At 40.4% G+C, this 24,690-nt stretch overlaps 2 protein-coding genes and 2 non-coding genes across 4 annotated transcripts; all 4 read right to left on the reverse strand.

The window, feature by feature from the left end:
- Window positions 1-1,698: 1,698 nt before the first annotated feature.
- On the reverse strand, window positions 1,699-6,600 carry RPSA (ribosomal protein SA). Its single transcript, XM_074195899.1, has 7 exons — window positions 6,513-6,600; window positions 5,878-6,044; window positions 4,370-4,488; window positions 3,275-3,520; window positions 2,435-2,563; window positions 2,086-2,251; window positions 1,699-1,858 (listed from the first exon to the last, which is right to left on the reverse strand). The coding sequence occupies exons 2-7, from the start codon at window positions 6,008-6,010 to the stop codon at window positions 1,764-1,766; spliced, it is 888 nt and encodes a 295-aa protein (XP_074052000.1). The 5' UTR covers window positions 6,011-6,044; window positions 6,513-6,600; the 3' UTR covers window positions 1,699-1,763.
- LOC141494600 (small nucleolar RNA SNORA62/SNORA6 family) lies at window positions 2,955-3,110 on the reverse strand. The gene has a single exon (XR_012470499.1). It is a non-coding gene; the product is annotated as a small nucleolar RNA SNORA62/SNORA6 family (small nucleolar RNA).
- On the reverse strand, window positions 4,561-4,716 carry LOC141494601 (small nucleolar RNA SNORA62/SNORA6 family). Its single transcript, XR_012470500.1, has one exon. It is a non-coding gene; the product is annotated as a small nucleolar RNA SNORA62/SNORA6 family (small nucleolar RNA).
- Window positions 6,601-11,860: 5,260 nt separating the features above from the next.
- Window positions 11,861-22,504, reverse strand: LOC141494562 (caspase-14-like). The gene is made up of 7 exons (XM_074195900.1): window positions 22,219-22,504; window positions 18,482-18,537; window positions 15,867-16,016; window positions 14,769-14,994; window positions 13,711-13,827; window positions 13,421-13,530; window positions 11,861-12,263 (listed from the first exon to the last, which is right to left on the reverse strand). Exons 1-7 carry the CDS (start codon window positions 22,466-22,468, stop codon window positions 12,162-12,164), a joined length of 1,011 nt encoding a protein of 336 aa, XP_074052001.1. The 5' UTR covers window positions 22,469-22,504; the 3' UTR covers window positions 11,861-12,161.
- Between the last annotated feature and the right edge of the window lie 2,186 nt (window positions 22,505-24,690).

A 24,690-nucleotide genomic window follows, 5' to 3' on the forward strand; every position in this document is an offset into this window, starting at 1 on the left:
CTCCCATAGTCCTGGGACATAGGTTCCCATGGTTATCTCCATCAGACCCAGTTCAAATCTAGTCTTAGTCGTGTAACCCTGGATAAGTTGCTTACTGTCTTGCCTTAGTTTTGTCATCTGTAAAATGAGGCTAATTTTTTTCTCCCAGGATTGAGTACAAAATGAGATATTCATAAGGTCCTTTGCAAACCTTAAAGCACTAATGCCAACTATGTTAGGAAACATGGCCTCATTCTACAGGTAATAGGGACCCAGAAAAGTCAGCTATCCAAGAATCCACTCACTTGATTTCTAGTTGATTTTTTTAAACCAAGCCTGCAGGCCAATTGTTAGTTACTATACCCCTTTTCTGCACCCATTTCTGAGGGTCATGCAAATGACTCATCCTGTGACAGGCCTCAGAATCTTGGCTCCTCCCCTCTACTCTCCAGACTGAAAATTCCAAGGGATCATTCTTTGGTACAGCTCCAGTCACCTCAGTGATGTGGTCTAGACACCCTCTAGATACCATCCCACCCAAAAACACCAAGCCAAGAAAACAGTTCTCTACATGAACACTAAAACCTGGAAACTAATTACCCCCTCACTTCAGTGGACTCTGTTCAAAGTGACCAAAAGGGTATTCTCCAAGTCCTTGCCCTGAGATATTAAGAGGAAAGAACAATCAATGTCTGCTAGTGTGGGGTCAGTTCATCACATTTTACAAATGATAAAGTTGAGGTTAAATGTGGCATCCAGGATCAGCCAGGATCTCCTGTGCTTTAAAACTTCCAAGTCCACACAACTGTACGCAATTATAGTAATTCCCTCAAACACCCAAAAGTTTTAAGAATTGACTTTTGCTAGGATATTTTAAAAGCAGATGACTCAGAGATTCCATGCCCCAGTCTGCTTCACAAAGTACAATCAAATTCTCAGACTTGAATCTGCAAATGGACTCATCTGAAGGGATCATCTGCCCCTGGACCATGATTAAATCTGTGGAAGGTAATGAAGTAGTTAGCAAATGAGGATAGTCACTGCACCTTTAACCCAGGGTTTGTGAAATGCTTTTAGTATACTTCAGCATAGTGAGTTTCCATTATAATACTTTTACTGTAAGCATGAAAGATTCTGAAAATTAGTACAAGGGCTTCAGAGCAAATGAAGGGGATTCATGACAGAAAAAACCTCAAGGGGACCCCTGGGCATGGTCAGGCTTTCCATGCTCAACCAGGACAAGCTGTCACTGAAATACATGCAGCAGTCAGGTTGGTTTTCCTGATACCACCATGGCATTGGATGGCACCTACTGGCTCAACCACCTGGATGTGAATACCTCACTAAGAGGAAATAAAATTTAGGTTGACCCTAAAAAAGGATTCCTTTTTAGATTTGAAGCAGTTATAAATTCACTAAATACTATCAAGATGCTTCATTCAAAAGCTTTGCTTAGAAAATTGACTCAGCAAGGATTAAATTCACATCCTAATTAGTCTGCTGCTTGTGTCCATGCCAGACTACTAAATCTCCACATATCATTCAATGAAAACAGTTTTGGTCTCACTGTTAATACTGCATCAAATGAAGAAATACCAAGGTCCCTTAAGTCTCACAAATTGGTTTAAATGATTAACAAAATTTCATGTTATTCTTCCTAAAACGTGAAAATCTGAGGCAAAAATTTGGAATAAAAAGGATGAAATGACACCAAGAATGTTAAGAAACCAATGTTTATTTTCCATCCGCAGTTTTCCAACACTATTAGAGCATCTGGGTAAAACTTAGGACCACTCTGTGGTAGTTCCTACCCATTCAGTGGCCTGAGCAGTAGGAGCTGCAGACCAGTCCTCAGTAGCCGGCTGAGCACTCCAATCTTCTGAAAATTGAAAAACAGATCATGAGCTCAGCTCTCAAAATGTCTAACCTTTCTCATTCAACAAACATCTCAAGAAATACCCCATGAAAGCATATACATTCAAGGACAACTACTCAAAGAAATACCCATTATATGACCCATATGCCTGGCAGTATTCACCTCATATGTACCCTAAGCATAGCAATTTTCCCTGTCCTAATACACTAATTAGAATTCCTAACACTTACCAGTAGGGAACTGCTGAATGGGCACAGATGGCACCTGGACGCCCTCAGACCAATCAGCCACCTCTGGCTGAGCAGCAGTGAATTCTGGGGCAGGTGCAGTCCATTCACCCTGAAATTCCTCCTTTGTCACTGCCTTCTCAGCTGCAGCCTGCTCTTCCTTTTCAATCTAGGTAGGGGGGAAAGGGCATGGAACACACATATTATACATATCAAGCAATTCTCAACTTACTGTTAAAAGCAACCTAGCATGTGTGTCAAGCTACAGGTCCTAGCTAGGCCCACATAATACACGGGCAACTTTCACCAAGGGCCCATCAGTGTCAAAATTTATTGAACAAAACCAAGTTACCTCCTCTGGATCTCTGTAGAAGTAAAGATCAGGCATGACCTCCCATGGGTGCTCACGGGAGATTGTACCACGCATCCGCAGGACTTCTCGGGCCAGCATCCACCACATCAGACCCACTGAGTGAGCTCCCTACAGAAACGACACTGTTGTATAGAATCACCCAACTATTGAGGTAGCTCCCTCATTTTCCAATTGCCCATCGTCATACTTCTGCTAGCTTCCATGACAAAATAAAAATATGCAAACCTGTGGTTTGTTTCAAAGCTCAGTGTAGTACACAAAGGACCTCTCAGAGAACCTTAAACCAAGCTGTTATCCATCTGCAAATTCATAAAGTCAGGATAAGGAACCTCTTTAATAACAGCAGAGGCTAAGAAATTGCTAAGGACTACAAAGGGAAAGAGTAAAAGAGCAGATCAAAGCTTCTATCCTAAATCCCATGAAGCTAGGCCCTTCAGTGGCTCTTTATGTATCATAGGCTTGCCCACACCTTCTTTCCTACTTTGGAACTTATCTAATCATCTGTTGCATGGAATACTATCAAACTCCACTCATTGGGCCACAATGGCCCTTGTGGTGTTAGCGAAAAACCTGCCATTCATATAGCACACAACCTACACTTGTGAGTTCATTGGCCAGTAACTAGCCTCAGCTCCAAGCTCTAACAGTGTGCAAAAAGGAGGCCTTAATGAGCTGTTCCCAAGAGATAATTCAAGGTCCAAGTTCAAACAAGATGATTTGTAAAGAGCTTAGCAGAGTGCCTGACCGACTGCAGCCACAATTTAAATGTGCATTCCCTTCCCTTCACCCCCCCAAAAATGGTGAGGTCCTTGTTGATACCTTGTTGTTACATGGAATGGCAATGTCCACATAGCGAAGTGGGGAGTCTGTGTTGCACAGTGCAATGGTTGGAAGGTTAACATATGATGCTTCAGTCAAAGGCTGATGATCTGCACGAGGATCAGTGACCACCAAGAGGCGAGGCTCCCTGAAAGCTGCCTGGATCTGGTTAGTGAAGGTGCCCGGGGTGAAGCGTCCAGCAATAGGTGTGGCGCCAGTGGCAGCAGCAAATTTCAGAACAGCTCTCTAAAGACAAAAGTGATGAACCAAAGAATTACAGGGGAACTAAAGGACATCCACCTGCAAGAACAAGATGAGTGTCAGTCCCTCCAAGCCTATACCCAATTAGCACAAGTTTTGGTTAATCAACTTCAAAAATATCTTCCTACATCTCCATTGCCTTATCAGGTACAAGTGACAAAATGGAGTTTCAGAGTAACTGAAAATCCTTCTATGAACAGATGCAGAAAAAAATCAACACAAAGAAAACATTACTGAGAAAAACATCTTTAGAATTCTGAATCCAAGGATTAACCTTAAATTCCCAGAACTGAATATTAATCACACCACCCACATTGTGCCAGAGACAGTGAACTTGAAATCCAAAATGTGTTGTTGGACTGTTAGAATTTCCCCTCACCCCCCATTGTAGTGAACTGATCAGTCTAGCTACTTTTAAGATGAAATGTTTCTTGGCTCTGAACTGATTTTGGAATGTATATTATTTAAAGCAACAATTAATTTCTTTCTATTTTGCTAGTTCATCTTTTTAGTGACTTCATCGCTCATTAGACTGATATGAATAGTTCCAAGACAGTAAAGGAGGATCTAAAAACCCTTTAGAAATTATAAATGATTGAATGCAACTACTGAACAAAGGTCATCCTGCCTATCCCTCCAGATCCCCAGCTAGATTTGGTCTACCTAAAAGACCCAGGTCTTTGTGCTGGGCTAGCACTGCAGTGATCCCACTGGAATGTCAGTTCCAATAAAATCACTTGATCTGTACAATGGGTGATGACTCATATCATTTACCTTAAGACTTTTGTTAAGAGTCAATGAGAATATAAATAAATCAGTTGGAATCCCACATACCTGGCCAGTGTTCCTGGATGAGATGACACTAACATCAGCTGGATTTTCAATGGCAACAATGGCACGAGCTGCCAGCAGAAGCTTTTCCCAAGTTCTCTTCAAATTAATGATATAGATGCCTATAGTGGGGAGAACCAATTTCTCAAAACCAACTTAAAATGTAACATTAAGAACACATCACCTAAAACCAGACATGTGGCAGAGACTACTATCAAACTCCAGTCACAGAGGCAAGCTCTACTGGTGTTAGCGAAAATCCTGCCAAGGTATACTGTAGCACACTTCCGACACTCAGGAGTTCATTGGCCCAAAACTGGTTTGAACTCTGGGTTTTAATAATGTGCAGGTTAAAATGAACCAAACAGTAGAATCTTTTGCTTCCATTCTTACTTGTACCAACTTAAGAAATATCCTAATCAACTGGATTAGCTAGATGTAGTCTTGCCCCACTTGTGAAGTGGCTTCTTCTATTATGTTCAATGCCTTTGTGTAATCGCAAATCTCTATCTTCAATTACATACTACTTATAATTTAACTCAAATTATATCAAGAGTTTCAAATGAGTTAAAAGTTGACTGGTCTTAAAGGCTATTTAAAGCAAATTTGTTAAATAGAGTCTGGAATCATATCTTTTTTCAAAAGCAGTCTCAGATATTCACCAGCTATGTGCCCCTAGACAAAGTGACTTAACCTAATTGCCTCAGTTTCTTTGAATAGAAAATGGAGATCCTAATAAGCACCCACTTCTCAACTAAGTTATTTGTAAAGTACACTAAGAACAACAAGTTGTACCTGTAAATAATAGTAAATAAAATGCTTGTTCTAACAACCCAAATAATGCTCTGGAGTTATATGGTTAAAAAGCATGTTGATAAAGTGTAGTACTGTTCATCTAGCAGTCTATGAATTTACCAATTCTAAAATTGTATTAAATCAAGAATGAAACATGGATGTTTATATTTGCAATGTTTTTCTTTTGCAAAATGCCAAATTACTATTTTGGAAAAAGAAAATGACAAATCACTCCAGTATCTTTGCCAAAAAAACTGGACATAACAGCCCATAAGTTCACAAAGAGCAGGAATGAACAATAAAATTATTTTCCATCCGATTACATTAAGTGAGTTCACTGACAAACCACAACATGGTGAGATATTCAGACCTATTTATAATGGCTTAACCTGAAGAATCCTTAAATGGCTACTTCCCAGATGACAGACATAATGGTTTTACTTAATGAAATGATCAAATTTGGAGTGGGGGAAAACCTGCTTCAAAACCCTAACTCAGAAATATCTTATCTTCATGTAATAAAATAAGTCACTGTTGGCTCTTAAGATTTCTCATCTGAAAAATGGGGAAAACACGCTGACCTTGCACCCTATTAGATGTGAACTAATATTAAAATTTTTTAAAGGCCCTGCTGCGTTTCCCAAGCAGCTCCAGAATGCTCCCTCCAAAAATCATCCCATCATGACAGATGAAGAATAATAGAGCAGGAGGCGCACCGTCACTCTTCCTTTTGTAGATATACTGTTCCATCTGGAAGTCCAAATTGGTGCCACCCAAATGGGTGCCCGCAGCGAGGAATTTGAGGACATCCTCCTCCTTCATCTGCAAGACATCCAGGGCTCCGGACATTGTGAAAGTTTCCCTTGAAAGTTACGACGGAAACCTGAAAAGATAGAGAACTATTAGAATTTCTGCTACTTGAATTTTTGGAAAAATCCCTATTGTCGGCCCCAAATGCCTAATAGGGCTGGGAGTGCAGGAAGCTTCCAGAAGCTCATTTTGCCAAGGATTCCCGCAAGCTCTTTCACGCGGGGGGACCCCCACCGGGGTGGTCTGCGGCTCCCTCCTTGCGGGGGGCCCCTCGGGTCCGCCGCCGCTTGGCGCCCAACGTGGCGGGCAAGCCCCCTCCCGACGCGGGCCTCCCCCGGCGGCTGGGGCGGGGGTCGCGGCCCGGCCCCCGCCCCGCGGAGGTGGGGGGGCTCCCGCCCGGCCTTCCTCGCACGAGCCGCGGGCAGGCCGGGCTCGGCCCCGCGCCCCTGCCCGGCGGGGCGCCACGTGCGCGGCCCGGGCCCCGCGGGTGCCCGCGGCCTCCGCCTCCCGCCGCCCCGCGGCCCGCGCTTCCGACACTGACCGTGAACAACGCCGTATGGACCCCTCTTCTGGGCAGCGCGGAAAGGGAACGCGGGCGGAAATGACGTCCTTATATAGCCCGACCCTCGCCGGGGGCGGGGCGAGCTCCGGAAGTGCTTCCCTTCCGCAAGGCGCTTCAGTCGCCGGAGGGCGGGGCCGTGCAGGGGCGTTCCGGAGGGCGGGGGCCGAGGCCGCTCGGAGAGGCTCGCGGCGGCTGCCGCCGTCTTCCCGCCTTCCTAGGACGACGACGCGTCCGCGCGTGCGCGGGAGCGCCGGAAACAGCGCCCTCGGGAAACACCGCCCACAAGAGCCAGAGCGCCTGCGCGCGATGCGCCGCTGTGGAGGGCGCCGCCAGCCGCAAGCCTTCAACCATGAAGTCCCCAGAGTGGCTCCGGGAAAGCGCAGGAAAACAGAAACGGGAGAAGAAAGGAGAAAGGAAAAGATAACTTTAGGCTGCAAGTCAGGAAAAAAAAGAGATGAGAGAAGGAAAAAGAAAGAAGGGCGATAAGAAAAAGGAAGGAAGGAAAGTAAAGGATATGTTAATTTTAGATTGGAAGGCAAAAAGAAAGAAGGCAGATAAGAAAAAGGAAGGAAAGAAAATAAAGAAACGAGAAAACGGAATCGTTAAAAAATCAATTAAAAAAATTTAGATTGGAACTCAAAAAAGTGAGAAGGGAGCGAGGAGGAAGAAAGGAAGAAAAGAAAGAAAATATTTGGAGTCATTAAAAATAAATTTTAAAAAAGAAAAAATTACCTTGGAGCTCAAAAAAAAAGGTGAGAGAAGGAAAGAAAATAATAAAGGATAGAGGAGAAAGGAAGGGAGGAAAATAAGGAGAAAATATTTGAAGTCATTAAAAATAAATTTTGAAAAACAAAAAATGAAATAGAAACAAAAAAGGTGAGAAGGAAAGATAAAGCAAAGAGGAAGAAGGAAGGAAAATAAGGAGAAAATGTTTGAAGTCATTAAAAATAAATTTTGAAAAACAAAAAAATGAAATAGAAACAAAAAAGGTGAGAAGGAAAGATAAAGCAAAGAGGAAGAAGGAAGACATAAGCATGAGGAGGAAGAAAGGAAGGAAAATAAGGAGAAAATGTTTGAAGTCATTAAAAATAAATTTTGAAAAACAAAAAATGAAATAGAAACAAAAAAGGTGAGAAGGAAAGATAAAGCAAAGAGGAAGAAGGAAGGAAGACATAAGCATGAGGAGGAAGAAAGGAAGGAAAATAAGGAGAAAATGTTTGAAGTCATTAAAAATAAATTTTAAAAAAGGAAAAAATACTTGAAGCTCAAAAAAAGGTGAAAGAAGGAAAAAAGAAAGAAGGGAGAGAGGAGGGAGGGAGGAAGGAAGGGCAAGAGGGAGGGAAAGAAAGAAGAAATGTATAAACCCCTACTCAGCCAAGCAACATGCCAAGCTCTGATAGCAAGCCTTGCCTGCAGGGAGTTTATATTCTGATGAGGACTTGACACAAGTCCAACCCCTACAGGCCCCCCAGGGGACAGAGGTTCCAGTTGCCACAGTTGTTGATAGAGGACCTTGTAACTGGTTCACAGAGGAAGTAATGTCCCCCAGCATCACTTCATGAAGCCTTAGTGCCACTGATCTATTTTTTAAGTGTAATAACTCCAAGGTGTAACAGGAACTTAAGAGAGAAATTGAATTGTTAAAAACATATTTATTCAATAAGCAATGACTGGGTGACTTGATACAAAACCAGTGTTTTTCAAGAGAAAGGAAGCCACGATAGCCCCAACTTCAAATCCCACTGATGATGCATGCTAACTACAAAAACATGAGAAATCACCTCATCTCCCTTAAGTTTTCTTCATCTATAGAAGAATACCTGTAATACTTAGCTCACAAGATTGTTGAGGGGATCAGATGAGATATTTGTAAAGTGCTAGAACAGTGTTTTAGACATACTAGGTACTTACAATTTTTTTATTCCTCAGGTTCCCAACTTCCTCATGCTGTCATCACATTTGGATCTGTTCTGCATCACCCCTGTCTGTCTTCTCCAAAATTATATTTTCTCTTCCCAGGGCCACCTTTTTTTCCCCCCAAAATTCCCAATTCTAATATTCCTTGGTCCTTAAGCAGTAAGGCATGAAACTGGATTAAAGCAATTCTCTAAAACACTGCTGCTAGAATTAGCATTGTAGTGAATGAATAAAACCTGGATTAAAGCCCTACTTCAAATTAGCTGTGTAACTCTGAAAAAGTCCATTTTTTTAACCCCAGGAAACACTCTTGAGTTTGGGGTGATATTTTCCAGAAGCAAGGAGCTAACTTTAATATTTCCTAACTTTAATATTCCCTATTTTTTGTGTGTGGTTGGTGAGTCAGTAATGTAGGTAATTTCAAAGGCATTAGGAGATTATCACCCCCTTATACTTTGGTGGCAAATTCTATAATACAAATGAGATATCTGAAAAATATAGATTTATAAATCAAAAGTTCCTTTCTTACTTAAACCTTACCCCAGATCCAACTAGTAAATCCTTTCTTTTGCTGATCTCTTCCTCTCACTCTTCTCAATTACTTACCACCTTAGAGTAGGCCTGTTTACAATTTCTGTGTAACATTTTAACTATTAGAACATATCTTTTCTCATTTGCCTGATACTCAAAGCAAAGTACTAAGAGACATTGGAAACTGAAAGAAGCATCAAAGAATTCAGTTCAGTTTAACTGAATATTATGAAAATCAGGACCATACAAGGAGCTGGAACAAAGCAGATATCCAATGATTGGCGAGTGGCTAAGTAAGTTGTGTTACTTAAATAATGTACTGTGCCATAAGAAATACTGGATATAAAGATTCAGAGAAGCATGAGTTTTATATAAACTGATGCATAGTAAAATAGGCAGGACCAGAAAAACTAGCATATTACAAGAAGAATAGAAAATGAATGGGATATAACCAAGATGTTCAAATTTAGAACTGAAAAGAAAATGAAAAACAATACTTTTCTCTCTTTTGTGCAGAGATTAGGGCTTATGGATATGGAACATTCGATATACTATCAGACTGTCTTGATGGATTGGTTGGTTTGACTAAATTGTTATCTCTTCCTTTAACTTTTTGTTGTTATTACATAGGGCAACCTACTAAATAGAGGAGAGGAGAGAAAATATTCAGGAAAAGGGTGGCATAAAACAAAAGGTAGTAAAAATATGGGGGGAAAATTAGAACTTCACCAATACCTTGCTAGGAAATTCTGTGAATAATATTTGTCATTTTTATCTTTTAAGGTTTTATATATATATATATATATATATATATATATACATATATCCTGATTAAACCATAATATTGAGTTTTAATGAATAAAGTACACAAAAATCTTATGTTTCATGACATGTCAGAATCAAAGAATCACATTTTCATAATAATACTCAGAGTTAAGTGGATGATTTCCTACATCTCTAATCACATTTTCCTTCCTAATATATCAGCATTTCCACCAGAAAACACTAACAGATCTATTACTAGTAGAATTGAAATATCTTACCTCTCAGTTAAACTTCTTTGTTGTGATCTCAGGCCAGAACTAGCAATATCACTAAATAATGGCATGACCCCAAGTCTCAGTTTTCTCATTAAATGAAGGGATCGAACCAAATGGTTCCTCAGCTTCAGCCCTTTTCTAAAGTCTCTAATATTAAAAATGAATTGGAGAATATAAGATAGCAAATACTAAATTGTGCAATCAGAAATGAAAGAGAAGAGAAGTTAATGTTTGCTAAAACACCCTGGAAAAATTTCATGGAAGAACTGACACCTGAGTGAGACCTTAGAGAATTAGCTAGGTGGGATTAGAAATGGAGGGACTGGACATCAATTGGGGAATAGGTGGACAAATGGTGGTTTATTATTATGCTGTAAGAAATGACAAACTTGGGGTAGCTAGGTGGTGCAGTGGATAGAGCACCAGCCCTGGAGTCAGGAGGACCTGAGCTCAAATCTAGCCTCAGACACTTAAAAATTACCTGGCTGTGTGGCCTTGAACAAGCCACTTAACCCCATTTGCCTTGCAAAAAAAAATAAGAAATGACAAACTTGGGAAGACTCATATGAACTGATGTGAAGTGAGTAGAATGAGAACATTCTACACAGTAATAGCAATATTATAATGATGATCAACTGTGAAAGCTGCTCTGATAAAAACAATAAACTACCACAATTCCAAAGGACTGATAATAGAAAATACTGCTACAGAGAACTGATGAGCTTTTGAGTGTAAATTGAAGTATAATTTTAATTTTAAATTTTACTTTATGTTTTCCTTTTTTGCTTTTTACAATTTGGCTAACATAAAAACGTTTTGCATGATATCTCATGTATAACTAATATATTGTTGGCCTCAGTAGTTCAGAGAGGGGGCTAGAGGGACAGAGAGAATTAAGAACTCAAAATTTATTTTTAAAAAAGAAAGTTAAAAATGAATAATAAAACTTTAAAAATAGGAATGGATAGAATAGTTCAGTGGAAGTGTATACCTCAAGAGGCCACAAAAGGCATGAGGTTGCCTCATTCAGGAACCAAGAAGATTGAATCTGAATCCTGTCTTGGACACTCAATAGTTTTGTGACCCTGCACAAGTTTCTTCTTCTTTGTTAAGAGTTTTCTCATTTGTAAAATCCAGTTATAATAATTGCACCTAGCTCACAGGGTGATTGCACAGATGTAATGAGCTGCTATCACAAAAAGGCTTTGCAAATGATAGTGAGAGCTAACATTTATATAGTGCTACCTGTGGACTGTCTATTGTGTTAAGCCCTTTACAAATATGATCTCATTGGAGTCATACAAGAAACCTCGAATGTAGGTGCCATTGTTATCCCCATTTTGCAGATGAGGAAACTGAGGCAAACAAAGGTTTAATTGACTTGCTGGTGATCACACAGCTAGGAAGAGTCTGAAGGAAGATTTAAATTCTTGATCTTGCTGAGACCAGGCCTGGTGTTCTAACTCCTGCTCTATCCATCTGTCTAACATAATGCTGTGTGAATGTTAGCTAATTGGTTTTTCTCAAGCCTGCAATAATACTTTTCCTCTAAGATTGTATTCCACTAACTTTCTCCTCTACTCTTTCCATATCTCTCCTTGCCTCCCCTTCTCTTCTTTTTCTTTCTCCCAATCTCCCTCAATTCTACCCCCTATGCCCTTCAGTCTATCTCCTCATCTTCTATTGCTCATGTATACATTCACATATATGTAAACATAACCACATAAGAATGTATTGGGCATCCCATAAGTCAGATATCTGGAAATGTTTTTTCCCCTTCTTTATATCCTCCTGTGGACAGCAGAATCTGAAATAATCAAGAGAACCAAGATTTAATTTTTTAATAAATGTATTTAAAAGTTTAAGTAATAAACTGGTAATTGAAACATATTAGAAACATGGAATAATTTTTAAAGAAAGAACTAGAGAAATTTGACTTTTGACAGAAAGAACATCTATTGGGAGGACAGTGTCTTTAATTCACATCTGTTCCCAGTCATATCTACTTCTAGGATTTGAACAATCTTAGAAATCTCCACAACAGATTGTAACCAATATACATAAGAACCACTGTTATATAGTGTGAAGCAGAATGTAAATTCATGAACAAATCCTCCACCTCCACCTTCTTCTCCCAGTGTCAAAAGTAGATAGCTTTAGTGAGAGAGGACTCCATGACCAGCACTACTTTTATGGGATTCTTTTTTATATAAAAGTCTGTGTGCACAACGCTGTTGTTCACCTACAAAATACAAAGCAAAATTATACCCAGGAATGAGTAGAATTCAGTTCAAAAATTAGTTGAGTTTCTAAAGGGCAGGGTTGACTTTTGCCTCTTTTTTATTCACAAAGATTAGCCAGGTGTCTGGCATCTGGTAAGTGACTAATAAATGTTTATTGATTATTAAACAATTTATTAAGCATTTGGTATTTACTAAGCAACATTCTAGGAAAGGAAAAACAGACCAAAAAGAAACAGTGCCTGCCCTTAAGAGGTTACCTTTCTAAGGTTAGATTCAATATGCAGAAAAGTATAGAGTATTTGCAAAATAAAGACAAAATAACAGAGGAGAGAATAGATTAAGGCAGAATTGCAAGAATCTAGTAGATTAGGCAAAAACCCTATATAGAGAAATAACCCAGAGTTAGTAGAAGAGCTAGAGAATGTAAGAGGCAGAGATAAGTAAAGAGAACCTTGCAGGCATTAAAGATAGGATGTGAGTCTGTAGAATCAGAGAGTAGGATAGTTTTCCCAAAATTGGGACTATATGTGCCTGTGTGCATGGTTGTGTGTGTGTGTGTGCGTGTGTGTGTGTGTGTGTGCATGTTTATGTGTGTGATTTGAAGCATGGGAGGGTTTTCTAAAGTTGCCTGGGACAATTTTCCATAAGAACAAAATAATAATGGAAAGTATTATCAACATGATGATGATGATGATGATGATGATGATGATATTTGTCATAAACTTAAAACTGATTTCCTTTCATTCAGTCAAAAGACTGGGAGCTGAGGTGTTGTTCCTGTTTCCAGGCTGATGCATTATCATTCATAGACAATAACTAAAGCTAATGAGAGAAGAAACAGTGAAAGAGTTTATAATGACAATTTAATAAACACCTCAGTCTCTTGCTTACTAATTACACGAATAGCTAAGAGAAAGTTAAAATCAAATGGGGAAGTGAAACATCATGAGAAAAGAGTTCAGAGAAAGAAGGCATCATCTCAGGAAGAGGAAGACAGGTAAGAGTATAGCTACTCCACCCCACATACATACAGACATACACAAATCCTACTTAGGGACTTCCAAGGAACGTGCTGATAGAATTAAATCAATGCTTATTAATTAGTGGAGGGAAAATAGCCTAATATGGAACATGAATCCATTTATTGATTACTCACTTGAGTAAAAAAGTCCACAATATGCCACTTCTTTCCATATTGCTGAAAGACTTCAACTATTGCTTGTATCATCACAGAACCTTTGTCTGGGTCACGTAAAGCAACATGATCTATCAGGGAAATAGAAATACAGCTTTATTTCTAAAGTGTTATAAAATAACACACAAATTTAGAAGCAAGAAAATAACTTTAATACAAATGTGAGACATTAATAACAACAAGTAGATTTTTAACAATCATGAGTACTTTCGCTTAATATGCCCAAACAGCACATGAATTCATTGCCTTACCTTCTTGGGTGGGATAAATGATAAAGTAATCACTGAATGTGGGAAGTCGAGTTTTCTCAGAATAGTCCAGTTCCATTGGCTCATCATCAGTTTGAACAACACCTCCATCTCTTCGATCTGTTTTGGTGACAGAAGATGTAACTTGACTAGTGAGATAATCATCCATACTCTGCTTCTAATGACAACTGAAGCCAATATAAACAAACACTTATCATTGCATATACACCAGAGAGGGTAATTCACAATCATACCCCCTATAGCTTTAGAAAAGCTAAGCAAACCAGATTCAAGTCTAAGGAGCAAAAGGCACACATCTGAACAGTAACATTCCTCAGAATTGGTAAACTAGGGACTAGACATCTCATCATGTTAAAGGCTAGTAGAATCATAGCATCATAGAGTTATAGCTGAAAGGGACCTCAGAGATAATGCTGCTCAAGTCCTCATTTTACATACAAGGAACCTGATACCCAGAGAGATTATATGACTGGCCCAAAGTCATGGAGGGAGTTAGCATGAATAATGTAAGTAAAGCCCACAGCAAAATTCAAGACTCTCTAAAAATGCCAGTTATTATTAGTAGTATTTTATGTGACAGAACCAGAATTCAAACCCAGGTCCTCTGCCTCCAAATACAGTACCTTTTCCATTGCATTTCACTGGGCCCTGAGAAACCACAGAAAATTATTTCAAAGTGAGTAAGGTAGATAGGACCACAGAGGAACATCCATAAAATAGTAGAAGGGGGAATATCATAGTAGAAAAAGAGTAAAATCTTAGAGGTTTTGATCTTGAATCCATTAACTTAAAAGGACCTAACTTGTAGGCTCTTAACATGATGGTACTTTGAATCTAAAAATGTAAAATATTTGACATCTTTACAGGTGAGAAGGGGCAGCCAATGAGTATTTCTTATTATATTGTGAGGACTGGCAGCAGAAAAAGTAAAAGTCTTTCACAAAAGAAAATCAGGGTCAGAACTGTCTTGGGACAAGAAGAAAATGCTTACAATGAAGTGTAAGAAGTCTTGCCAATCAGGATAGGTTCTTTCTCCTTACCTCCTCTACAAGCCTGGATTAAGAAGATTTTGGGTTTCTCTTGAAGCGCTGGACAGTTTACATTGTTGAACATTTCATAAATGTCTGACAAGTTGACTTTTTCATTAAATTTTGTTTTTATAAAGCCCTTGCCTCCATGGGCCATAAGAGCAACAAGGCAGCAGCTGATATCATCTTTTATTCCATTGATTCCATCACGAAACTCTTTTAATTTTTCCATTAACTCCTGTGGCAAATAGTATTGCAAAATGTATTTTTCAAAGGGTAGATTTACCATATTTATTGTCTATAGTAGTAATCAGAATTTCCTCAATTTGCCCTGGTTGTGACATGGATTCCATATTGTCTAACATAAAATATAGAACCTTAAAGGAAAGTGATTATCTAACATGGCATCATAATCTTTATAGGCAATTTTCTAGAGAAAACTAGAACTCAGGAAAATAGGAGGGTAAAAAAAAAAGAAGAGAAAATCAGAAAATTAAAACATTTCAAGACAACTCTGGGACTCTGGGATTATTTTATATGACTCCATATAACACCTAACATAAATTTCATCATGAATTTTCAAGTTCCATATGGGAAATCCAACCTCTAAAATCTATTTATAAAAATAAAATAGAATGAATGTACCAAAATTCAATATTAATTATTGTTTGGAATTGTGGGACCAGTGTTGGCCTCAAGGGCAATGGGAATCAAATTCCATTTGTCAGTCAGGATAAAGGGGAACAAAATTAGAGAAAACCAGTAGGAAGTGATCCATCTGCCTGACCACGAATCACAAATTCTACCTATTTCTGAAAACCTTGGAGAACCAAAGCAATTAATTCATTTTCTTGAAACATAGAAAAGTTTACCTTTACAACAGAAATTAGGAAAACAATAGGTCCTTAAATAAAACTAAAATATTTCAAAGGCTAAAAGAGACCCCAAGAATGTAATGGAATTCATTAACATCTTGACATCATCCCTCAATAGAAATGCTGTGATGCTTTTATCAGAAGAAAACATTGTTGGTCAGAGAGGATTCAGGATTCCCTCATTAGAAAAGAAGACTCTTAAAGTCAGTTCCCAAAGTTGCTGCTTAATGCTTACCTTTTCATCAGGATCTATGCATGACATAGAGTCAAAGTCACAGGCCCCAAGCCAGTTTCTTATGTTTTTAATATCCTGATCAGCCCCTGGTCTGCCTGTCTTCACACACATCACAAAAGCCTTACGAGTTTGGTCCATGTTGTAGCATTCCTGTTGGTAAGTAAAATTAATAAACACAATTAAATCTCATGTATCAGAAAACCTAACATGTTGAACATATAGGCCCATGTACTATCTGTCTACCTCCTGGGGTCAGTGGCAGGGTTTATCTAAGAATTTAAAACTGACCTCTTTTTGAGGTAGAGATATATATGCTGTATGTTGTGTGCGTGTGTATTTATGTGTGTGTAATGTTAACCCTTAATAACAAATCCCATTGTATCAAGGGTCAGTGGGTATGTGGATATCTTGGAGAGGGAGGACTCTCTTTGCTTTGTTGGAGGTCCTTAGTATAATTGAAAAGGCACTTCTTTTAATGGAATATCTGATATGTACTTCTCTGTCCCAACCTAAGTGGAAGGCCCTCTCTTCCTTGATGAACAAAATCAGAAGTAGATTTCTAGGGCTCACCTTCTGATAGTCAAATCATCTGAAAACCCCCTTCCTAGACTCCCATTTTAGGGCTCTGGTTTTTTTAGTCGAGCCCCTACTACCCACACAACTGCATAAATCAGCAAACTTAGAGAAATATTAATAAAACTGTATGTTAACCTAATTCTGTTGTGCTCTTTCTGGAGGTCAGACTCTGGTGTCACTTATTAGGACAAACTGAAGATCAACAACACATATGTAATTTAATGGTGATTTTTAAAGCCAAACTCATAAAGGACATCAGCAAAAGGTTTCATTTCATTTATGAGACCCTGAAATTCTCTCTTTCAGATTAAGTCTAACAATACAAATCATTCATTCTGAAATAGAGAGAACCAGTAAAGCAGGCGCATTCTAACCAAACTGGAATAAGTTACTACCTGAACTGCACCTCCAATTAGCATCTGATTTGAGTCTCTCTTGGGATGCAGGAGCTTGTGATGGGGTCATAAACTCCCTAGATGCTGGATACTTCTCATCCTTTCTACAAATCAGGTAAATGTCATTGGATTAGATAAAGTTTGTAGTTCTGAAATTCATCCCAAATCCTCAATTATGGTACTAATGATTCTAATAAGAATATGCCACTTCTGTCTCTGGATAGATGGGATCTTTTTCTATCCTGCTCCCATAAGTCAGTCCACAGGTTCCCACCTTCAAAAGTAGGGGATATAGAAATAGGTGCAGTGGGAAGAGACAACGGTTCTGGCATTCCTTAACATTTTAGTTTTGGGGAGGGGGTAGTAAGTAGGAGAGACCCTTCCTCACTAGGCCCTTTGCTAAAAGGACAAAGAAGATCCCTTTGGTTAGTTTCTAGGGGCTGGATGCTGGTTGTCCTAAAAAATGAGCTGGATTAATACCTTGTCTTGGCCTCTTAGGGACAGGGATACATTTTAGTAGCTGGGGTTGCCTCTAGGATGATCTGGGCAACTGAGCCTAAGGAGTACAGAATCCTTAGAGATGCTATGCCTTGGCTCCCACCCCCTCTTCCCTTTTTTCCTCCACTAAGTCTTCCCTCTTTCTAGAATGTAGCAGGGACTCACTACTCCTTCCCCTTTTCTAGTGAGATATGCCCACCGAGTTTCCTGATGGGAGAGATAACAAAATGTCTAATATCTAAAAACAAAGTATATGACATCTAAAACAAAGGGGGTAACAGGCAAGTTAATATCTAATCTTTGTAAAGCCTTGTGAGATTTACACCATGCTTAAAGAGATTATTTTATTTAATCATCACAACTCAGGAAGGTAGGTGTTCTTATCTTCATTTTACAGAAGAGGAAGCTGAGGCACAGAGACTGGATGGCCTTGGGATATATAGCTAGTAAGTATCTAAGGATAGATCTGAACTCAGGTCTTCCTAAGGCCCTTCTTTAGGGCCAATCTTCTGTCTAGACTGCCTGCAGTAGGAGTGGGAATAATTACTGTTTTTCTTCCCTCAACAAGTTTAAGTAACTAATGAGATCATTGAATTCAAGAAGCATTTGCTAAAGTTTTGTTATACTTTAGTCATTGTGCTGGACACTGTAAGTGCAAAGATGAAGGCATGATCTTTGCTACCCATGCAGTTCATATTCAATTGAGAGAGCTGGAACAGTTGGGGTGAAGAGGGGATTCAGAGAAGAGGAGGCAGCTACTGAACCCAGGGCTCCCAGGAAAGGCAGGTAAAAAGGGACAGCCCTCCAGGGCTGGTAGCCAATCTGACAGGAAGCTGTTTATGGGGAAAATAAAACTATCCAATATGACTTCACTAGAGGATGGATGAAGGGGTGCAATAGGAAATCAGTTTGAAAAGTGAAGTTGAAGGTAGATTTCAAAGGGTTTTAAATGCCAAACAGAGAAGTGTATATTTTATTCTACAGGGAATAGACAACCAATAGTTTGTGGAATGGTGGAGTGAAATAACTTAGAATTCTCCTCTTTTATAGCTAGGTTAGGTGGTCAGTTCAATTGCCTAAATGAGAAGCCAGGCAGTTGTTAGAAGCTTGCATTTGTCAGGCTTAGATAAAAACATAAGAATTTACCAGTCCAGGGCCATCATTTTCATAAGGTCTCTTCAAATTCATCCTTGAATACCTTTCTATTTTTCAGGAAAAATGGACCAAAAAAAAAAAAAGAAAAGAAAAGAAAAGCAGTATTACTTGTTTATTGCTTTACCACATATTCTTTCTCTATGACTCACACATTTCCTTAACTCCATTCCCTCTCATGGTCTTCCTACAATCATGTTTCCTCATTCTCTGTTTCCCAATCTCTCCCTTATCCATGGATTCCTTCCCTACAGCCTATCAATAGACCCAGGTCTTTCCTACCTTCAGCAAGCTTTTACCTTTCCTGCTAGCTATTGCTTTCTAGTTCTCTCCTCATTTCAGCCAAACTCCTAGAGTAAGCTGTCTTCAATGATCACCTTGACAGTCCCTCCTCTCACTCATACTTCAACCCAGTCTGGCTTTGGGCCTCATCACTCCACATAAACCGGTCCCTGTAGATTTACCAGTGGCTTCTCCATTGCCAAACCAAATGACCTTTTACCTTTCCTCATCTTTCTTCCCTCCTCTGCAACATTTGACACCAAATAACCCCCCTTTCTCCTCCTAGATATTCTCTCAATGATACTTTGTGATACTAGAGAACAGCAATAAGTATTTATATAGTGCCTACTGTATACCAGGCTCTTTTTACAATGATCATCTCATTGGGTCATCACAGGAAACCTGCAAGGGAGGTTTATTTTTCCCCATTTTTTAGTTGATAAAAACTAGATAAAAAGGCTAAGTGACTTTCCAGGATTATATCAGTTCTGAGTCTGGATTTGAACTCAGGGCTCCATCTACTGTGCCAACACCTATTTTCATGTTTTTCCTTTTTTCCTGACAGTTCTTTCTTAGCATCCTTTGTCCATCATCTATATTTATGTTCCCTTATAGGTGGAGCTTTGGTGACTTGGTAACTTCATTAGCCTCCATGGATTGAATCATGGTCGAGTTGCAGATGACTCCCACTTCTGTATATATATATATATATATATATATATATATATATATATATATATATACAAATATATATATATTATATATACAAATATATGTATATACTATATAGTGTATATATTGTATATATATATATATACACACACAAATATACATATATTTGGCCCTAGCCTCTCTCCTCACCTCCAGTCCTGTATCATTGTTTCTGAACTGGATGAACCCTAGATATCTTATAAGAGTCATGTCCAAAACATAACACCTTATCTTTTCTCCTAAAATACTCAAATTTTCTTAATTATAGTGAGGGTATCATCATCCTTCCATTCACTCTCTAACTTTGGCATGATTCTCACTCCTTCAATCCAATCTGTTGTCAAATGTTATCATTTTTATCTTCATGACATCTCTTCTACATGACCCCTTTTAGTTTAGCCTCGTTTAGCTTAGCCTCTCCTTTGACCTATTACTACAATCTCCTTATCAAACTCCCCTCCCTTAAGCACCTTTCCACTCCAGATCATTGCAGCAAGAATAATGTGCCTTAAGTACCTTTAGGATCAAGTATAAGATCACATTATTTAAAGCTCTTTACCTTCTGGAATCAATTTCTCTTCACAGGCCTATCACACAATATTTCCCTTCAAGCTCTCTCCAATCCAGCTAAATTCACTTTCCTAGTTTCTCATACATAACTTTCTAGTTCTCACCTCTCTGCCTTGATACTGACTGTCTTACAGACCTGACACATCTCTCTCCTCATTTCTGCCTCTTACCATCCTGAGTCTCCTTCTAGATTCAGTTCATCAGTCCATTTTCACTCAAGACCTTTCCTGATTTCTGCAGCTGCAGCCACCCTACTCCCCAAAAGACTGTGTATGGATTCTGATAGTATTTTTTACATAAACTTCTATGTAGGCATGTCTCCCTCATCAGAATGGAAGCTCCTTGAGAGCACGAACTATTCCACTCTTGTCTTTGTCCTCTCGGCTTCTAGCACAGAGTCTACCAGACAGCAGTTGCTTAAAAAATGGTTATTTATTGATTTTTAAATCCTAGGCTGTTTGGGTTGTGGGAGATGAGGAGGGGAACTGGAAGATTTAAACACATTTGGACTGTGCTCCCCCAATAAGTCTCTCTGCTTCTATGACAGATCCTGCTTCAAGTTCTTCAAAATGGAACATGTTTATTGCTACAGAGTTAACTAGGATCTCCATGGCTCATCCCCTCCACTGTGAAGAGAATGTCAAGTCATATGGAGAAAAGGTGGTGAATGGGAAAATATGGTTCTCAGCGAAATGTTTTTGATTCCCACGATGTAATCCTAGTTGGTTTCCTAATATTATTTAAAAGCCTAATTTCACTTACTAATGAGAAATTTCCTGTTACATTTAGTCTAAATTGACTTTTTGGTGACTTGCATTCCAACATCCTTCTTTTGTTCTGTGGAACCAAGCAGAACAAGTATTGGCTCTTCTTCCCTATGTGTTCTGATAAAGTTGGGTTGATAAAGCCTCCTTTTACAGTTGCATCTCAAACCTGAGCAAGTTTAAAATCCGATGTGGAAAGGCCTTATTTGGAATGAATAGACCTGAGTTGAAGTGTCATGCTGGGAAATCTATTTTACAGCCACAAACTTGGGGTGTGTGTGTGGATGTACAGAGGGGGGATGGTTACAACCTGGGTAGACATTTAAGTGACACCCTACATTACTAATATTTTCTCCATCCCTTTCCCAATGCCAGCCCACCAGTAAACAATAAATCAAGTACTGGTTTGAAGTGTTAGAAGTCTCCATCACAGGAGCCACCTCTGCTACTTCTCATGGACCCTGAGCTAATGAATTGACCCCTTGGGTCCTCTTTGTCAAACAGCAAGGATAATTTGTGAATTCTCAGAGTGGTGGTGAGAAAAGCCCTTTGTAAACTGGGAAGTGCTTTGAATATATGAGCCACAGAATAAGGGTTCCAGGTTTCTCTGACTTCCTTCATCCAGCTGGGACTAAAGACAGGTCCCTGAAGCAGGTTCCAGAGACCTAAGGGAGCATGCCCAGAGAGGCTGCAACACGTGGGTAAACACAGCTGTTTCCCTCCAGGTGGGGTGGAAACTCTTAAAGGCACAGACTCTCAAAAACAGGGAGTCCACCAGCTCCAGTCTGAATTTGGAGCTGCAATGGGCTTCCCCAATCTGGCTCCTCTCCAGTCTCATCTGGGGACTCCCTGGCTTGGGTTCTGATCTGCACTTCGGACTGCAAATCCTCCTGGCTCTCGCTCATACTGTTCCCTCAAACTGAGACGCCTTCCCTCCTGCCCCTCTTCTGCTGTGGGTCTATCTTTTGTGACCCAAGTGAAGCCTCAGTTTCCTCATCTGGCTTCCTGTACCTCTGGACTTTTGGAGCGATGCTCCACGTGCCTATGTAGGCCCCCATCTTTCCCACCTAGGGGAGGCAGGTAGCGAGGTGATGGGGGGCGGGGAGGGGGGGAGGATGTAAAGCTCTGAATTCCAAACCTGCACCTGACTCTCACCAGCAGCGCGAACTGAGGCGGCCTGCTGGTCCTGGCCCCTTGACCGTAACTGGGCCAGTCAGCTCACTTGCAAGGCTCGGTCCGTCCATCTGTAAAGCGGCGCTGGGGTATCGGGGCGCAGTCCCCTGGGTGCCGGCGATCCAGTGGGGCTCACGGCGGGGAAGATGCCGGGAGGGGTGGGCACAGGGGGCTAGGCGGGGATCAGGGCTAGGGAAGGGACCCCCCGCCCCCCGGGGCAGCGCTTCTCACCCCACTCCTCCGCCAGGTCCATCCGCTTCACCTGCTGGAGCACCCGGACTAAGACCTTGGGGGTCCCGGTCCGGCTGTACCGCTTGAGCAGCAGATCGGCCAGCTCGGAGGGCGTGGAGACCCGCTCCAGGTCGTGCACCGTGATTGGGGGCCCCTCCTCCGAGTGCCTCAGGTAGAGCCCCAGCCGGCTGTGCTCCTCCGAGTCCAGCCGGCCCAGCGTGTCCACCACCCGCTCCCTGAGCGTGGCCATGGCGGGGGGCTGCGGACGCAGAGTGGGGCAGACCCGGGAGCCCAGCCGGAGCGCGGGAGGCCCAGGCGAAAGTGAAACCTCGGACTTGGGGGCCCAGCCCCGCGGAGGGGGCGGGGGGCGGGGGAGGAGCGCGCGCCAAGGCGGACCCCGCCCCAAGCTGGGCCTGGGGGACCGCTCCCCACTTTCCGCCTGTTTCTCCAGATCCGCCTCTCTCTCCCACCTCTCTTCTCTCCCATCTTTCTTTGTCTTTTCTCCCCGCCCTCTTCTCTCTCTCCCTTTCCTCTTTCCTCCCTCTCTCCTTCCTCTCTCATCCTCTTTCTTCCCCTTTCTCCCTACTCTTCTCTACATCCAACCTCCTCCGTTCTCCCACGTACCTGAAAAGCCATCCCGCCTTTTTGAATGGAAAATATATACGCATATAAGGGGATATGGGTGTGTGTGTCTATGTGTGTGTCGATCCCGTCCCGTCTTTTTATTTTGTTGTGTTGTTTTCTTTTTTCTTTATGCTAGGCAGTTGGGTTAAGTGATACAGCTGGGTAATTATTAAGTGTCTGAGGCTGGATTTGCACGCAGGACCTCCTGGCTCCAGGGCCGGTGCTCTATCCATTGCACCACCTAGCTGCCCCTCATCCCATCTTTTAAAATTGGAAATATATATATATATGTGTGTGTGTGTGTGTACATGTGTGCATATGTATGTGTGTACATGCATGCAGGTATAAAGATCCCATCCCATCTTTTACAATCGGTGACATATGTCTACCTGTGCGTACACATATGTGTAACGGACAAGAGATTTCCAATGGATCTTTTGTGTCTTATCTCAATACCTTCAGTGGATTCCCTAGAAGGTAGAAGTCTTAATAGATCGTTAATAAATTAATGAACTGGGGCTGCTAGGTGGTCCCATGGTGTGTAGAGTATTGGACCTGAAATCAGACTCAAATTTGACCTTGGACCCTTACTATATAGGCAAGTCACTTCACCCATTTACCTCAGTTTCCTTATCTGTAAAATGAACTGGAGAAGAAAATGGCAAACCGCTTTACTTTCTTTGCCTAGAAAACCCCACAGAAGGTCAGACAGAACTGAAAAAAAAAATTGAACAACAGTAACAAACACATACTGAATGTGCAACCCTGAGAAAGTCACCTTTTTTTAATCTTCTCAGGAAACTCTCTGAGATCCTAAGTAGCTGAGAAGATGCAGATCTAAGTGGAAAGGAGTTTGTTTCCACACAGGAGATTCCCTATAGACAGTTTCTAACAAACAACAAAACTGCAAAAGAGATATTTGCATTCTGATTGATATAATTTGCCCCTAAAAGTCCCCCCCCTCACCTTATTATACTACTGAGCAAGAACAGGTGAGGAGAATGAGGGCAGACCCTAGGTTAATTTAGATCAAGTAGGGCAGACCTGGCCTAATATCAGGTTTTTTGATCTGTTGAGGCTAAATCTTTTCTCTTAGCTCACACACCTGCCCATAGGCAACAATACAGGCAGACCCCAGTCTTTGTAATGTAAACTAACAATTCTCCCTTCACATTCTTTTGGAACCCAAACACCCCCCACATTCCTCACATGAAGGATTCAGAGAAGCATGAGTTGGACATGAACTGAGGCAGTGAAGTAAGCAAACTCAGAGAAACTAAACCATTACGAGAGAAAGAACAGAAAGTGAGGATGTAACTAAGATGACCAAATTTGGAACTAGAAAGAAAATAAAAAATATGCCTTCCTCACTTCTATGTAGAGAGCAGGGCCCATGAATATAGAATAGTCTATAGACTCTCTTGATGGTTGAATGATTTAGTTAAATATTTTTCCTCTTCCTTTGAAAAATTTTTCATTATAAATGGCAGCCTACTAACTAGAGAAGAGAAAAGAATATATTCGGAAGAAAAAGGTGAAATGAAAATAAAAGGTAATTAAAATGTAAAAAAGAAATGTAGAGCTTCAATAATACTTTGCTCAAAAGTTCTGTGAGCAGTATTTGTCATTTGCATCTTTTAAGGTTTAGGGCAAGAGTCAAATTTTATTTTTTTTGTTCATATGAAGTTTTAAGAAAAGGTAATGACAAAGAATCAGATTTTTATAACAATACTCAGAGTTAAGTGGACCTTTTACTACTTTTCCCCCAAACATAACAATATTTTCATCAGAAAATGGTAACATGTCTGTGACTGATAGAATTGAAACATCATAAGTTCAGCTTCCTTG

The sequence above is a fragment of the Macrotis lagotis genome, chromosome 7 (genome assembly GCF_037893015.1).
Source record: "Macrotis lagotis isolate mMagLag1 chromosome 7, bilby.v1.9.chrom.fasta, whole genome shotgun sequence".
NCBI lineage: Eukaryota > Metazoa > Chordata > Mammalia > Peramelemorphia > Peramelidae > Macrotis > Macrotis lagotis.